Source organism: Porites lutea, chromosome 4, assembly GCF_958299795.1.
Source record: "Porites lutea chromosome 4, jaPorLute2.1, whole genome shotgun sequence".
Classification (NCBI taxonomy): Eukaryota; Metazoa; Cnidaria; class Anthozoa; order Scleractinia; family Poritidae; genus Porites; species Porites lutea.
In genome coordinates, this window is record NC_133204.1 from 37291044 (window position 1) to 37309289 (window position 18246).

The 18246-nt window shown below is 38.9% G+C and overlaps 1 protein-coding gene across 1 annotated transcript; it reads left to right on the top strand.

The window, feature by feature from the left end:
* Positions 1–1928: 1928 nt before the first annotated feature.
* LOC140935567 (cGMP-dependent protein kinase 1-like) lies at positions 1929–18087 on the top strand. The gene is made up of 18 exons (XM_073385129.1): positions 1929–2467; positions 4191–4357; positions 5506–5619; positions 6638–6743; positions 7727–7790; positions 8177–8254; positions 9054–9148; positions 9832–9900; positions 10442–10519; positions 10598–10733; positions 10952–11088; positions 12565–12754; positions 13869–13910; positions 14143–14241; positions 15563–15627; positions 16205–16390; positions 16534–16600; positions 17311–18087. The coding sequence occupies exons 1-18, from the start codon at positions 2055–2057 to the stop codon at positions 17404–17406; spliced, it is 2202 nt and encodes a 733-aa protein (XP_073241230.1). The 5' UTR covers positions 1929–2054; the 3' UTR covers positions 17407–18087.
* Positions 18088–18246: the final 159 nt, after the last annotated feature.

The window sequence follows — 18246 nt, forward strand, 5'->3', positions numbered from 1 at the left end:
CCTGTTTGTCACTCTGTAATCGCTCAAATTCACTTCTGATGATCTCGAAGATCAGTCTAAAATCAAGTTAGAGCTGCCTTGCATTAACATGGACAAAAGCATTATTTTGATATAACTAAATAAGGTCTTTTAATCGACCAAAAATATAACACTGAAGTAAGTCAAACCGCGTCAGTAAATTTCTAGTTATAATATTGAAACTAATCTTAACTCTGATCCTGATCTCCCTTGCTCGCTTATTATAAATTTCAGTCATTTAAGAGAAGAAGTTTTTTTTCCCGGTTACCAGTTTGTTGGACTGTGAAAGGTTTGTTGGACTTTGTTTTCCGCGATTTGGTTTCTACCGTGGCTTTATTTCAAGAAAGGGAAGCTTTCACTTTGGAAGTGCAACATGTGTAGTCAATTAAAACATTAACGGCTGTTTTTGTGCTTGACTGTGACACAAGCGGCGCACATTACCAAAATTTTGGTATTTTCACAATAATCCTTTCATTCTGAATCCATTGCTTAAGCTGATCAAGTATTAAATCACCACAGAGGTAAAACTGACCCCACTCCAGGGGAAAAAAGGATACTAATATAGAGAGATATGGCGTTGCTATGGATTCTATGTAGACTTTCTAAAAGTCTTTCTTTCCTGGGTGGACTTTTCATACCTGTTTGGCGCGAAATTCACTGGTGACGTCATGACAACTGACCAATAGGAGAGTGATTTCTATTTCACCTCGAGACTTCGTCGGCGCTCGATCCTCATGGATTGAATGTCGCTTCGCTCACTTTTAAGAACTAATGAGAGGTCGACTTGTAGCAAGTCTAAATTCTATGCTGATCGGCTGGTCGGGTCAGCCACTGAGTGGGCTACCGTCCAATGTGGGTTCGATCATTGGGCTAGTTGTTTTTGTTGCTGTTGGTTAATTCACTTTTATTAAGTAAGGAAAATTTCTCCGGAGAATTGAAGCCAATCAGAGACGGCGAAATATTTTAAATGAATAATAATTTGTTTTAAAATCGGTATGTTTGTAAGTTCCTGCCATGCCCTAGTCGCTGGCGATCGCTTATTTTTCTGATATTTTAGTTAAATCCATTTATTTATAATAAATAACATTTTGTTTACTTCTACAGCGAAAATTCAACTCAAAGTTTTCAAATGCACTTAATATTCAATTTCTAAAATAAAACACTATGTAAAAGTTTAAAATTAGTAAAAAATGAAATAAAAATACAGTCAATGATGTTTACACACGCGCATATAGACTATATGACTTAAATGGTTAAGACCTAAAATTACATAGGAAGTTCTATACAGTTAAAAGAGTGATAAGGTACGTAATCGAAATTACTATCTACCTATTACTATCTAATAAATATGTTTGTTAAAATTAGCTTCTTAAAAAGATATGTCTTAAAACATTTCCCCACTCTTCCTGCGGAGGAAGCAGTGTTTGCTCATTTTAGTCCAGCTTACTCGCCTTCTGTAGATTAACACTTACTAACAAACATGCACATAACCTCAGAAAACAGTTTTCTCAGGTGCACATGAACAAAGTTTGGTCTTAACTAGCCTGTTGCAGCTGACTCTCAGATAGTGGGCATGGCGCGTAAGTGAAAGGCACGCGAAAATAGGAACGCGTGATCTGGGAAAAGGAGGCGTTAATTTCGCTTTTTTTGTCGTCTTAAGGTAATAATGCTGTCAAATCGAGATTCGAGCGTTTGTTTGTCAGTCCGACAATTTCGATGATCTTTGCAACTAATGGTAAAAAAACGCTATTCATATAACCTGTAATTGGCTAGACAAGTATAATAAATCAGTTTGAATAACAGTTTATATTATTATTAATCAGGAGATAAGTACTGACTTCTTTTGCGCCTGTCAATCTGCTTTTCACTTACGTGAATTCTGTATTTACATGACAACAAGAAGGAATTTATTGGTGCACAGGATCGAAGAGGTTACAAGATGAAGCCGAAAGGCGAGCTCAAACGCACCGACAATTCGGTCGGGGAGATTCTTCGGGTCGAACGGACAGATCGGTGAAGGAATTGCACGTTCAATAATGGGGAGCGGAGCGAGTTTGAACAATTCGTATCAGAACAGCGAGCAAAACGGTAAACTACAACACCAGGCGAGCTTAAAGGTTAGCACAACTCAACTCAAACGCGAACTGAAGGAGAAAGATGATTTTCTGCAGCGAAAAGACGCCGAATTACAGCATCGGCAGCGTATTATTGAAGAAAAAGACGCCGAGTTGGCCAAACTGAGGAAAGAAATTCACGAGTTGAAATGCGTAGTGCAACAAACTGCTTCCAAGGCTAATGTTTTGTCTACCATTCAAGAGGATGGGGGGCCCAGACAAGCCGAAGGGAGAACGAGCAGAAAGGAAAAACGAATGGCTGTCAGCGGGGAGAGCAGTTCGAAAGTGCAAGAGGATACAAAAAAGGAACTGGACCGCCACCCAAAAGACTTCAGGTATGCTAGTACAGTTTATGAATATTTTCATTCAACAGATTGTCAGTGCACTGAAAGTCATTAATCGTCCGGAGTAATTTATTTGTTTAGAATATTTGTTTTTCTCACTTCTTTGTACCTAAAATTGGATGAGAAATAATGTCCTACCAGGAATAGTGATATCAAAGCTCATGATAAAACTGTTTGATTATCAGTTAAGTGAATGAAAATTATTCCTTAAGTCTCGTGAAGAGTGCTATCTAAAATCCACATTCGAAATGTTAAAAAGCTGCTTGTCAGGTTAATTCGCTCCGTTTTGCAATAACCAATTATTTTTTTAAAATCCTGTCCCCTTTGGTTCTTGGTTGTTGGCCGTGAATTGGTCATTTTGAATTTTTAGCAGTAAATATAGAATGACCTATTCGGGATTTAACGTCCGGCTCCATAACTTTCTAGCAATTTAATAAACCTACAAGGTCTCAGTGTTCCATTACTCTTTTAGCTGCCTTAGCGACCAAACTATGTACGTAATGTGATATAATGTACATCTGAATATAATTTATGTGAACAATACTGAAAAAAATAATTCAGATATAGAGACAGTTTGAAAAGGCCAGTCGCCAAAAAATGTTTATTTATTTGGGGGTTGTCATCAACGCTCGACGTTCAGTGGTGGTGAATTTATGTACTGGAAGTTTTGGTACTGGAACAGCAGCACTTCCTTTCGGATGTTTTGAGTCGTTGTCGAGTGAGATCGAGTTTATTTTGATATTGACGCTTTCATTTAAACAATAAGGCATATGACCTTTTGAATAATCACCTCAAGTATGCATTGTCGAGTCACTGAAAATTTATGAGACCTTATGAGACAAAACAGAAAAAAAAGGGAGAAAAATACAAACAGTCGTCGTGTTTCACGGCTGTAAAATCGCTAATAAATGCGGAATTTGCCAATTAAGTAACCTAAACAGAGATATAGGCTGTATTAAATAGTCTGTGATTACCATCTCCATTTAACAACGTGTTTTTTTTGTTAAATACAACGTAATTTGTTAAAAGGTTCCTTTCCGTAATTTCGATTATCTCAGTTATGTGCTTCGACTAAAATGCCAGTCAACCTCGTAATACCGAACTACACTCTTTCAGAAGCTAAACTGACACAAAAAAATGGAAAACGAACTCTTCCCATACTTTCGCTTGTAGTTACCCATATGAATTTCATTATTATATCATATTATTATTTTTTCACGAGCTCTTTTATGTGTGTCTGGCGGTTTTATTGTATTATTCTGCCGGTGCTTAAAAATAAAATTACAATATTTGCACCTGAGTGCAAGAAAAACAGAGGAGACACAAAGCCATTGGAAAATATAAAAAAGCAAGAAGACTGAATCTGAATTCATACTCTCCTTAATGTAATGCTGTTTTCCTCGCTTACACTTTTCCCGATACTTCTGTATATATAGTATATGAACTCCTCATGTAAATAATAACAAGAGATTCACTGCGTTATTGTGTAACGTGCGACACGAAATTTGGAGCAGTTAATGTGGAAAAGTTAAATAGTAGACGAATTGGAACCCACCTTGCAAATAGCATTGGGTACGCCCCTTGGAAAACTCTTTGTTTTGTTTGACTGTCTCTATCAGTATACTTAAAAGTTATTCCACATCGCATAAAGAAGGTCGGAAGAAGTAAAAAACCCCTTCGACAAATTTCTGCATTTTGTTCGTTTGTTTCATAGATCTAAGCAGCTCATAAAGGATGCCATCAACGAGAATGACTTTCTCAAAAACTTGGAGTCGGCCCAAGTGCGTGAGGTAGTTGACTGTATGTATCCCAAGACTTATAACAAGTCCGAAATTATTGTCCAAGAAGGAGACATTGGCCACGCTTTGTATGTTATTGCAGGTAAGATCCATCTGAGTCCTTTATCTTGCTAAAAGATTTTTAATAAGTAATAACGTTTTATCCTGATTTATTTTGGTTTTTACACTAGATTTTTCTTAAGATTTATGGATTTCCCACACTCCGAAACGTTGTTAACACGACATCATGTTTGAGTTACATAGTATATTTTCGGCGACGATATTTTCAACGACTTTAACTTTCACTGGTACATGTCCCCGCAGCACTGTATTTACACGTTAAACCGTCCTAACGTCGGTGAAAAGACAGTGAAATTAAATAGTATGTAGAATTTCACATTTTCAAGTCACAATAGTTGACTGGGCGATAATGGTGGAACAGTGAAATCACACAGTTGGACAAATCATTCAGGATCCAAGCTCATTGTAATAAAACTTAAATTTCGTTTATTACCTGTTTTCACTCTGAATGACATCATTTGAGGAGAAGCAAAGAAAAAGAGAGGAGATTAGGACTGCGGGCTCCTTTTGGCGCCCGGAAAAACCTTCTATGTATAGTTAGCAATTCAGTATTGAATGATCTGTTGAGTAGGATGTGAAGAATTATGCAGATCGAGGAGACTGTTATCCACCGAGGCGAAGGCCGAGGTGGACGGATAATAATTCTTCACATCATACGAAAGCCGAATTCAATAACTGTTTTATTATTCCTTCAAAATATTTCTAAGTTCTCAAAAGCTTAACTCCTATTAGACTTTGTACGAAGCGGTTTCAGGATATAAACAGACCTTTTTTCTTGCAGATACTAAAAAAGTAGATAACATCCATCGAGCCATATGTTTTGCTTATTCTTGCATCTCTTCCGTTCAGCTTAAGTGAGAAATTCATCTTCTTCGTTTTCGGATAGCTGTGAACGCCATTTTTTGATCAATGGTCTATTGCCCATGCAGCCTCGGCTCCAGGCAAATATACCATCGTTCAACCTCGTTTATATGTTAATATACCATTGAGTTGATGGTACATTGCTCGCATCTTTGTCCAAATTTGGTCAACTCCGGTTGGTTATAAGAAATTAGCTGGGGGCTTTCAGCCAATCAGAAACGGAATGAATAATAATAGGGCCCCAAGAAGAGGGGAAACCTGTGATATTGGTTCGGTTTAGAATATTGACGTGATTAGTATTCTTTTTAGAGGGCCGTCTTGAAGTCACAAAAGATGAAGAAGTTTTAGGTGAAATGAACGGAGGAACTGTGTTTGGGGAGTTGGCCATTTTGTACAACTGTAAACGAACTGCAACTGTCAAAGGTATTTGCCATCCGTATTAACCATTTGTATTGCTTCTGACTTTAGTCATATTTATTAATTCATGTGCATGTAAGCTCAACTGATTTGCCCAGAACAGCCTCGGGGCTCATCTGCTATGTGAACTATGACCACGCCCACGAACAGGCACAGTTTTTGATGGGCAGACAAATCCTTTCACGATGACAGCTGTCATGAAAAAAGGGGTTAGTTTGAAAAGATGATGCGGTGCTACGGTAAATTGGAACGAAGAATTTCGTCCGTTCAACGCAAACTGAGTGGCTGGGACGTATGTGATCAAACTCACTCATTTCACTGTGAACTTTCTCACTGTTCTTCAAGGTAATTTAGGAGTTAGTCATTTCCAGTCAATATAATATATTGGCCTAGCAAGAGTTAAATATATGAAATAACAGTCGAACCTCCATGTCAACGACCACCTCTCGTAAGCATTCATCTCCCATGACCGATCACCGATCTAGAGCACTAAAAATTTTCCCAAAGCCTCTAGTTAGAACCTTTCGTTAACGACCGCCTCTCGTAAGCGTGCATCTCCCATGACCGATCACCAATCCAGAGCACCGAATTTTTCCCAAAGCCTCTACTTAGAACCTTTCGTCAACGACCACCTCTCGTAAGCGTCCATTTCCCATGACCGATCACTGATCAACGATCACCGATCCAGAACACTGAAATTTTCCCAAAGCCTCTAGTTTTATCAACGTCCACCTCTCGTAAGCAACCTCGATCACTTTTTGGGCTGATGATTTCTTTGTTTCCATTGCTTTTAAGCGACCGCTTGATTCAAGGTGTAATCTGTATGCTCAGTGTGTGAACCAGGCTACTCAGAGTATGCGAAGAACCTTTAGTAAGAATATGAAACTACACATAATTTAGCCTGAGAAAACAGCCGAGTAAATGACCTCCTCCCGTAAGCGACCACCAACTATACGCATTTTGAGTGGTTGCTTATTGCAGGTTCGACGGTATGTGTAATGGGTTTTCTATTTCTTTTTTGTAGCCATGTATAGTGCCAAGCTATGGATTATCGATCGTAGCGTGTTTCAGATGATCATGATGAGAACGGGAATGATGAGACAAGCCGAACATATTGCATTCCTTAAAAGGTAGCCAAACTAAGGACATCTGCATAGGAAGCTACCATTCCCAGGCTACTTTTATTGATGATGAATAATACGAATGCCTTTGTGGTGAAGGGGGGGTTGGTGGGGGGGGGAGGGTGGACATGCTTAGTGATTGACTGAGCCATACTGTTTTTAAGTACATTGATCCCAGCGAATGGTTTAGAATGTGAAAAAGAGCTCCGCTTTTAGGCTTGGTTAAATCTATGGCAGTCATTCCATGTCTACAAAGTCAAATTTCGTTTTGAAAAAATGGGCCAATGCCGAGGATTCTTCATGTCACAAAAACCGACTTATCTAACGAACTTTTCCCTGTGTTTATTCCTTCGCTCCTTCGATACTCGCGTTATCGACGCTAAAGGGCGGCCGTAACGTGATAAGTGTTCAACAAATATGAAGAGTATTAACGCTGCTTCTGGCTTTTTCCGTCATATATATCGCTAAAATACACGAATGCTTTCCATTCAAATGGAACCTAGAGAAGATGTACGATAAGCTTAAAACGAAACAAAACCTTCGAAGAAAATTGCTCGTATCAGTGAGTGTTCTATGAGGGCGCCTATTTTTCAGGTTTGTGAGTTAGAAGATTATTATTTCGAACTACGAAGGTAAAAAAAAAGGCGCCTTACCTTTATATTTGATCTTGTCGTTTCCCTCATTTTTTTTATTTCCGATGCTACAATCAGTGGCTTTCCTGAAAGATCGAAATCATACTGAACAGAACTACGAAGAGCAGCCGTTGCTACAAAAAAAACCACCCAATTTTAGTTATTGAATTTTTAAAATAAACTATAAAAACGAAGTTTCGGTTTGGCTTTCTGGTAGTTTGTTAAAGAAACTAATAAAAGCTTAAGCTAAACTGTTGCATTTACTAGTGATATTTAGATACTTTTATTAATTAAAACAGCGTTGCCCGTACTCCACAGCATAGATTTTTTCTAATTCTACATCATGCCTTCATGTTTCAGTGTTCCTCTTTTAAAAAACTTATCCGAACAAGAATTAGCCAAGCTTGCAGACGTTATGGAAGAGGTAATAACCCACGATTACTCAGCCTGACTGGTGTAGTTATACCTTATTTTCACTTAATTCGCGAGTGTTAAATTTCGCGAATTCAAAATCATGAGCCATATTTCGCGACTATTTAATTTCGCGATTCTGGGGGATTTTTAGCGATTTAATGGGGATTTTTAGGGATTTTTAGATGTAGCGAGTATTAAATTTCGGGATTTTTCTCCAATCGCGAAAATCGCGAAATTTAATACTCGCGAAATTAAGTGAGAATAAGGTAATTAGAGTTCTAGGCACTTTTATACTTAAGGTTCCCTGTTGGTCATAATTGTATGTAGCAGAAGGTTGATGCTGACTGGAGTCTGATTGCTAAGTATGTGATCGTTTCCTCTTATTCGCGATTTTAGGATTATTACCATGGCGACGACTTCATTATACGCGAGGGAGAAAGGGGGGACACATTCTATATCATCAATAGAGGATCGGTATGTTCTACAAGTGTGTAACTGTTATATACTATAACCATGCTTCTGTCGGGAGAAAATAGAAATGGAACCTGTGACTACACGTGGGATGCTATAATAATTTTTTGTTTTTGATTTGATTTACACGTAATTTTTTGAAAGAGGGTAGTTCCCGGTGTAGTGAATCCCGAAGGAAACCTTTCCAGAACCCCCTCCCGGCCCTCCCCCAAACCCCCAATAAAAATGCTTTGTTTGTAGACACCGCAAATCACCCTTAGAGCAAGCGTATGGAGATGGTAGTTGACATGTCACCTTCAGGGGCTTGAGACACATATTAGCAAATTGCCGGTGACAAGAATCGATTTCCTATGGAAGGAATGATGGCAATTTGTGATAAAATAAGAACCGTTGAATTAAGAATAGAGAAGCCCCTTTTAACTGTTTTGCTAAAAATGTAAGTCTGTTAGGGATGACCAATCTGAAAATGGTTTAGAACCGGATCGGTTTGATTAAACAACGCATGGGTTACATTTTGTTGTTGAAGTTACCCCAGTCTCCTCTATCTCCGCCCCTTTTGAGGGCACAGCACAGCCTTCTTCCCTCACACCCTCCCCCATCGTTTTCTGGTTCAGCTTTCGCGCAGCTGTATTTCTTACGAACCACAAAAGAAAACAAAAAGGGGGACCAATAACCGTCATCTTCCCAGGATAAGGGTTTTATAAAAGGGAAGCTTCTTTACGCTTCCCAACATCGTTGTATGTTGTATGTGGCGCAGTCTGTAGCTTGTTTGTATCATGTGTGTATCATGTTTTCCGCTAAGGTTATCGTCACTCAAAGAGTGGCGGGATTTGATGAGCCTCGGGAGATCAGAAGACTTCAGAGAGGAGATTACTTTGGCGAAAAAGCTCTTTTAAGGTACTACCCTCCAACCTCTTCCTCCCTCCTTACCCTCATGAGCATCAGCATCATCATCATCAGCATCATCATCATCGTCATCGTTATGATGTCATCGTCATGATCAGCATCATCGCCATCATTAGCATCAGCATCAATATTAGCATCACCCACCATCACCGTGCTTATCACTACTAATCATCATCATCATCGTCATCGTTATGATGTCATCGTCATAATCAGCATGATCGTCATCATCAGCATCACCCACTATCACCATGCTTATCACTACTGATCATCATCATCATCGTCATCGTTATGATGTCATCGTCATAATCAGCATGATCGTCATCATCAGCATCAGCATCACCCACTATCACCATGCTTATCACTACTGATCGTCATCATCATCATCATCATCATCATCATTATCATCATCATCATCATCATCATCATCATCATCATCATCATTATTATTTCATCAATCCCTCATTTCTTCGGCTCTGTCTCTTTTGATCACTTCTCTTTAGATTGCCTCTGGTGCCAGTAAAGGTTAAAACTGGAATTTCAGTCGTCTGGGTCTCACTTCACTCCAATCGTTTTCTGAAATCAGTTGTAATGTTATTATAGTTTTTTTGTTTCTGTTTTGTTTTTTGTTTTACAGTTTACACAGACTTGACTGATTTTTGTTGCTATTTCTTTAGTGAAGATCGCAGAACAGCAAATGTGATTGCTGAGACACCGGGCGTGGAATGCTTGGTTATCGAAAGAACGTGAGTTTAATACAGAAACGTTTAAATTGCCACCACCGCCACCACTACCACTACCTACTGGTGGTTAAAGTTTTGACTTTTAAGGCCTCTTTTCATGTACGCAACTCCTGTGACCTCCTATATGATTTTTTTTCATAATCATCAGTACACGGACTATTGCAGAAGTAAAAATAGACGTGGATCTTTGTTTTCAATGAAAGGGCACGTAGCACTCAAGCTAGTTTAGAGGCACACAACTCAGATAGTCAAAAACGAGTAATCTAAATGAAGCAAAACATAGTTTAAATACCTCAACTGGCAGGATAAAACCAGTTGCCTATTTGCAAATATTAGGCGGTTAGTTAAAAAACATTAATTTTTACAGTAAAACTATCTAGCTGAGGTTTTTAAGCATTAGTCCTGCGTCGGAGTGATTTTGATGGGTAGCATTAAAATAAGGAATACGAAACTATTTCTCCTGAAGTTGTATTGAACCAATGCCGCCCTCCCTACCCCTCCAAGATACTAAGGGAAATAACTCGTTTTGCAATGTATTTCTCAGTGCTTTTAAGGCTCTTATCGGCAATCTTGATGAACTCAAGAAGAAAGACTACGGCGATGTGGAAAGAGGAGCCACGAGGTACAACTGCACATAACATTTTGTTACTCTCAACTAGGTAAAAGGTATATTAGTGAGAAAATATTATCTCCTCTGCAGATGTCTGTCGGCTTCTAAACTTGATTCAAGTTATAACGAGGATAGGAAAATCTCCAAAGAGTTCCAGGAGTTGACTCTTGACGAACTGGAAGTAGTGGCCACCCTGGGGATGGGAGGATTTGGACGCGTGGAGCTGGTAAGAGAAGACATTTTAATTTTTTCAGGAGGGTGGGAAAGCGAGAGGAGCCTTGGGCGCGGTTGAGTAATAATCCACCAAGCTAGATAGTCGGGAGTGCTTAACCCCTGAAATAGGGAGAGGAAACTACGAAGTATTATACTGTGTAATTTATTTTCTTAACTCCCAGTATTTTCCACTCACCTATATAACATAACGTTTACTGCATTCCTTTCAAGGTACAAAATGTAAAAGACAAAAGAACGTACGCGTTAAAATGTTTGAAGAAAAAACACATCCTGGACACAAGGCAACAAGAGCATATCTACTCCGAGAAGAAAATAATGTCTCAAGCAAATTCACCTTTTATCTGCAAGTAAGATATAACCAATATTCCTCCCATTAAATTAGGGAGCTTCTAAACATCTACGACGACGACGTCGAGCGACGGCAGCGAAAACGAGTCGCGCTGCTTCAAAATTCTTCGTTCTGATTCGCCTCGTTTAATTTGTCAAATTTTGGCCAATTTTTCTGGAGTTGAATTCTAAACGACTGTATCTAAGTTCAGAAAAAGAAAAATTAAAATCTTTTTCTTGCATTCACGTCCTTTATAAAAGGTACATTTAGGTAGTTTCCATTGTACCGAAAAAAGCGTGATGCGCGTGCAAGGTTGTTGTTTTAGCAATCTAAACCTATTGCTTTTTTGTCGTTCTCGTTGCCGTCGCCGTAGTCGTTGCTTAAGCTCTTTATTATTAATTTTCAAAAGAACAACAAGAAAATCATACTTTTATGTAAACAGTTTCCTTTTGGGAACCAGAAAAACTGAAATATTATCATCCTTGGGGACCCTGGAGTGGGAAGTCAGTCGCGTCGGGAGAAACGCACCGTGCTTTGAAACATTCATCGTGTAGTTTCTCTTACCTCAAAGACTGCCTCTGGGTCTTCGAGGATGAAATATGTTATGAATGTAATGAATGTAATGTAGGCAGGGTGACAAAAAAATCGGCGCTGGTTTTCAGGCTTTTGGGAAGCACCCCATCCCTTGATGTACTGAAACAGAGAGATGCAAACCTTTTCGCCCCATGTAATGTATGATCATAGTTAATGGAGGTGACTGGTTATGAAGCCCGGCAAACATCAAAGGAGCAAACAAAGATGCCAAGATTTATGTTAGAAGGTCCACGACCCTGCACAATCTTTTGTTTTGCGTTCATACGTTATGCATGAATTACGTAACCAGCACGTTTCTATTGGTTAGTTCCTCAGTACGGAGTAAACAACTATTGTGTTTTGTGCAGGGTCAAGGCCAAAAAAGAGAACAAAAACATACAACAAAGAACTTTGTCAGGTTTCATAATCATTCCCTCTATTAACTATGGTATGATAATCTAAGACAGTTTTGGTTCTGGATTCCACGCTATGGTTTCCGGAATTCAGGTACTGGATTCCGGATTCCTTGTCAGTGGTACTTGGATTCCAGATTCCAATCAGCGTTAGCCGGGTTCCGGATATGGATTCCTAAGCTGAATTCCAGATTCAAAAGCCCAGGATTCCGAATTCCACGAGCAAAATTTCGTGAATTCCGGAATCCGGATTACCTTACTTGGGATTATTATACGTTTCTGGGAAACTGCCCACCTACCCCACCCCTGAGCCAACATTTTGCCCTAAATGAGAAGTAAGCGTTAATTTTGGCTTAGGGGAGGGGTAGGTGGGCAGTTTCCCAGAAACGTATCCAAATGGGGCAAAACCATTGGTGCTTTATATCGCAGCCATTACTATATAATATGTTGCGGCCTCCCCTGATGTAATTGAAGTTGTCAAGCCAAAATGATTCATTCTCTAACTGTAGGTTGTATCGGACCTTCAAGGATCGAAAGTACGTTTACATGTTGTTGGAAGTTTGTCTAGGCGGAGAACTTTGGACCATCCTAAGAGACAGGGGGTTTTTCGATGACTCTACCGCTCGATTTTTCGTGGCCTGTGTTGTGGAAGCTTTTGAGTATCTGCATTCACGAGGAATTGTTTATCGCGATCTGAAGGTATAAACGCAATGTTCAAATATCATCATGCCATTTAAATACACTTCGTACTATAGATTATAAAATCTATACTGGTTAGAGTGCATGGGGTGACTGTGTGAGACCACTGTTACGGTCTAAACTCTAATCACGAACGGACACTTCCCGCAGACGCGTGCTGTGGTCGTAGCTACATACAAACACAGCCTGGGCCGAGTTGTTCAAAGCTGGGCTAAGATAACCCAGGGTTAGTGCGAGATTTGGATTCAGATTTGAAAGCTCAAAAAGCATTTCAGTTTTAATTCTTTTTGCTACAAGTTGATGATTGAAAGCTCTAAAAATAACAGAGAAAATTATCCGAGAAAATACTTTTGAACATAAGAAAAAAAAACCCGGGTTAAGCGCTAATCGGCCTTCGAACAATAGGGCTCTGGACTGTTTCTCTATAAAGTACATGCCTTTATAATATATAGTCTTAGTGATATCTTCATTCTGATTTACTGATTACACTTGCCTTTAAGGGATTTTGGAAATGCTCAAGATTAAAACGTCACAGCTTGGAGCTATTCTCCTTAATGTTTTTGCGGTTGTTGACTAAATAGTGGTCAAATCGATCATGCGGCTGAATCAGCAACCAACAACAACAACAACAACAACAAATTTTATTGAAAATTGGAAATATAACTAATTACATTACTTTCCCACCCGCAAATAGCTTATAAACTAATCGAGGCGGGAGGAGCTGAAGACATATTACAAGTACAAGGTTTATCTATAGATGGACCTAAATAACAGTGAAGACACTACTATAACTAACCTGCCAAAACCTCTTCAGATTTTTGAACTGTTAACCAGCGGCTTCACTTTTCCATAAGAAATTATGAGGACCTCCAAGAGACTATCAAGTGTGATAAAGAACTTGTACGTGAACATGACTTGCGCGCTACTCACACTGATAACGCACGCTGCTAATTCCTTGGTTGCGCAGGACGCATGCTTAACATAAGTGGGCCCCGACCTTAACTTTCGGGTCCCAAACGTGTACACTTAACAGTGGCTCGATGTTATTACGATGTACCTGAAAATAAAGCATTTAAAGTGTTCATTGTTGTTTGTTTGTTTGTTTTTTCATCAGCCGGAGAATTTACTTTTGGATAAAGATGGATATGTGAAACTGGTACGATGGAAATATTTCTTTTTGCATCCGCTTTGAATTTCATTCGTTTTTAGTTCCATTGTTATATTGTACTATCAAGTTTTTAGTATATATCATTTTATGTTATTCGCCGCGAGTGGTATTTTAGACAACTTTGAAATCTTATTCGCGGTATTATTGCCAAATACCACTACAACTCATACTATTACCCAATACAAATCCGATAATGCAGACACGTTTTTGTGATTTTTAGGTTGATTTTGGTTTCGCCAAAAGAATTGGATTCGGAAGAAAGACATGGACATTTTGTGGAACACCGGAGTATGTTGCTCCAGAAATTATTCTTAACAAGGTAAAGATTATAATATGTGATACGAATAACCATTCTCGCTCATATAAGAATTTGACTTTGTCCTATTAAATACTCTTTTTTTTTTTTCGAGTGTGAAACATTGTAGGCAGTTTATTACTTTTAATAGTCCAGTTTCGAATTCTTCGCGGCCGCTGAATGGAATTACCGAAGACTCCGAGGCACGTTCTCGCCGGTATTTGTGAATATTTCATCGAAGCTCCACGAGGGCGCTAGAGGAGCCCCATAGCTAAGACAATTTGGTTACCTATGCATCCAAGAAATTTTGGTAGTCACGTGACCGTACGTCCGGCCACCCGCCCGCCCGTCCGTCCGTCCGTCGTCGCACCACGGGTAAACCAATGTAAAATGTTACCCTTTCTAGCTAGTGTGGGAGCCTCAACCTGATGTTGAACATCTATGCTGTAGTCAATCGACAGCTGTCAAAACAGGGTATCCGCTGACCAGAATCACATGACCAGAAAGTGGGCTCAGGTGTCGACCCATCGAGGCTACGTGTTTTTTTAAGTTTGCTGCTGACAAGTTCTGGTTTTCAACTGATCGCGAGCTCAATGTTTTTTCATTAACGGAGCTTCGCCTTTAGCCTTGGCTAAATCTACATGTTACTTCAGGTCGAGCCAAAGCCCTAAACAACTAAATCTTTGGCTCATTTATTAAGCGACGAATTCGAAACTGGACTATTGAGAGCTCAGTATTATGGAACTGTCAACTGATATGAAAAAAATGAACGGCTTGAATTTTTCATGTTTTCTTTCGACTCCTTACTGGTGAAATAAAAACAGCGTTGATCACATTTGCCATTCGCTTCTTGTGCCTTTCATTTTTGTCTGATAGTAACAGTCAGAGTTCAAGTTCTGGAAATAAAACTGACTGTGAGGGTCCGGTTGCTTCCACAAAAGGTCACTTTGGTAGCAAAACTCAATCCTGGGCTTTCCTCGTTCATGATGCTCTTGGTGAAAACACTTAATAACATGGGCGCGTGGTTGCCCTTTCCAAGTCCTATAGATTCGTAATGGGAAAAATCTGACGTGTTTAGTAGTGTTTATTAAACTCAGATTTTTGTTTACTTTCATGAAAGTTGCCATTAATCGAAGACAATGACGAAGAACTTTCTACCTATTTTTGGGATTGAGCTTCCAACCATTCAAACTAACAGCAAAAGCAGTGAAAATATTTCGTGAATTAACATTACCCGAGTTTTAGAGTTCAAAAAAGAAGAAAAGGTCATTATATTATCTATTCTTTTGTTGGTGTTGTCACTGTTTACGGTCACTTATTTTTTTTATGCTCATTTGATTCTCAGGGTCATGATTTGTCAGCTGATTGCTGGTCTCTGGGAATTCTCATTTTTGAGCTTTTAACTGGAAGGTGATTTTTATGGTCAACTAGTTACAAACGGCAGTTACAGTCCCGGGGGCTAATCTCTTATATAAGCCATATAGCTATGTGCCGCCCTTAAAGGGTATTGTTTTTGCGCCTTTTCGGTCTGAAAGCGGCTATAGACTCATTCTGGTCTAGAATCGACTATGGTTTTCGACGGAACTACGGGAGTGTATGAACGTATTTGTAGTTTCAAATCCAAATGAATAAGAAGGAAAGAATAATGCGTGAATTCGAGATGGATTTTAAGAAACCTTTTTGTTGGCGTTCTACTCTAAGTAAGAACATAATTTCGTAGAGGCCAAACCTGAAAACGGGTATGGATGTTAGATACCAGGTCTAAAAACTGGTGTGCAAAATGACATGCTTTGGTCTGAAATAGGGTCAGGACTTGGAGAACCGAGTGGCACACCCCACCAAGAATTCCCAGGAGTACCCCCCGGGGTTACAATTTATTGCAGTAACGTTATTTCAGTGTTGATTATTGTCTTGTGCCGTTCACAACAGCGATTCGGAATACCCACTTTTTCTAAATATATTTATTTATTTTCTCTCTTCACTGCAGTCCACCATTCTATGGCGCAGACCCCATGAAGACCTACAACATTATCTTGCGCGGAATGGATGTGGTTGAATTTCCAAAAAAGATTGGTCGCAATCCTCAGAACCTTATAAGAAGACTTTGCAAGGAAAGTCCCACTGAAAGACTGGGTTATCAAAAGGACGGTCTCACAGACGTCAAGAAACATAAGTAAGAGCCTGCCCAGGCCTTTACGTTCAGACACCGTCAGAAATGGCTTCTTAGAGCATAGTCAAACATAATAATAATAATATTATTATTATTATTATTATTATTTGATTATTATTTTTTAATATTTTGCTCATTTTTTGTAGATGGTTTCAAGGTTTTCACTGGCAAGGTCTTTTAGAGCGGACACTTGAACCTCCCATACGGCCTAAGGTATTTTGTTCATAAGTCATATAATTTTTTTTTTCAAAGAATTGTCTAAAAAATATGATTTATTTTGAGATGCTGTATTTGGTTAAGTTGTTTTCATGTATTTCCATTTGTTTTCTGTGGCTGTCAAACAATGCACTTTTTCCTGTACGCTCAAGGAAACAAAGCTATTTTCCTGAGACTAGAAATGAAAGGTGCATTCTCTGATTGATCTATGTAAAAATAATAATAATATCAAGCAAACAAAAGTAGCGGGGGCGGGGGGCGCTTGTAAAACAAGATACATAACAGTTAAGCTTCAAAACGTCGTAAAATGTCGAATTCATTTCAATACAAGCTAGGGGGGGGGGGGGGGGGCTTATAACTGGGTGTGTTTAGACACAAACAAAGCCGAACGTTGTCCTAGTGGTAGCCTAATAGAGACATTTAGATTCCAAGACGAGGACGACTGCGGGTACGAGATTTTCTAAGTAGAGCGCGCGCGTGGACCAGCGTCATTTTGGCGGGAAAACGTGATAACGTCGTCATTCTACTGAGAGGTTTAGTGGGAATGTCGTAGTGTCGTAAAAAAAAGTTTCAAGAAGCTTTCCCGGGTATCTAGTATCTATTTTTGGAAATGTCGTCGTAGTCATCTTTGTCCTGGAAACTAAAGGTCTCTATTACATAGCTTTCAGTCCTTATATATTTTGTTGTTGTTTTTGATCGATTATTAGGTAAAAAGCGCCACGGATTTCAGCAATTTCGATCATTACCCGAAGGATATGGATGTGCCACCAGATGACCTATCAGGATGGGACGAAAATTTTTAAACTACCTTGAGAGTAAACAAGAAAGTATTATATTTATTATAAATGCTTGAGAAATTTAATATAAAGAAAGAGGAAGATTTATAATTTATTCTATTTCAATTTTTATTGAAAACATAGTTTTCAAGCAAAATATTGGCCTAAATGGAAACAAATCGCATTTACTTTCAATTATTCAACCTGAACTTTCTTCTAGACTTTGGTCTCAGAAAAAAAATCATGAGAACTATTTTACCACTTATTAATTTAAACCACTCCCCTCGGGTTGTCCGAGTGCTCAAGTTAACTGCGTTATGACGCCATTTCCTGAAGTAAGAGAGCGTTTCTCGAAAGGAAATTGTCCTAAGTTTGTGCCCCTCAAAGGGATACCAAGACGGGCGTCTCCATGCAAGGTTTTGTAAATTTGCGTGAAACATGTTCCCGAATATTTCGCATATGTAATATCGCACAGACCTGATATTTTGGCAAAGCTTTTTGTATAGTTATCTTCTTTCATTTCCCAGATTCTGGACTTTCTGTATTGAATGGTAAACTTGCATCTTTTATTTTTGATGGCGTGATAGTGAAAACAGAGAATATTTAAAAGAATGAACGTGTCAGTGCAAGGTATCATTTTATGGCTTATAAAGTCGTTTTGAAAACCTGTCATGTAAAGTAAAATGTAATTAAAAGTCTTCAGACACTGGCCATGTTTTGTTTATTAGTTTTTAGATGAACTGAGGTGCTGGCCTGGTCAGTCTCGCGGCTGTAACAAGGGCTCACAGGATTGGTTGGGAAAACAATGAACTAACAAAGTTAACAATAAAATCTAGCCATAAAAAAAGAGAGCTGCGAAATGTAGGG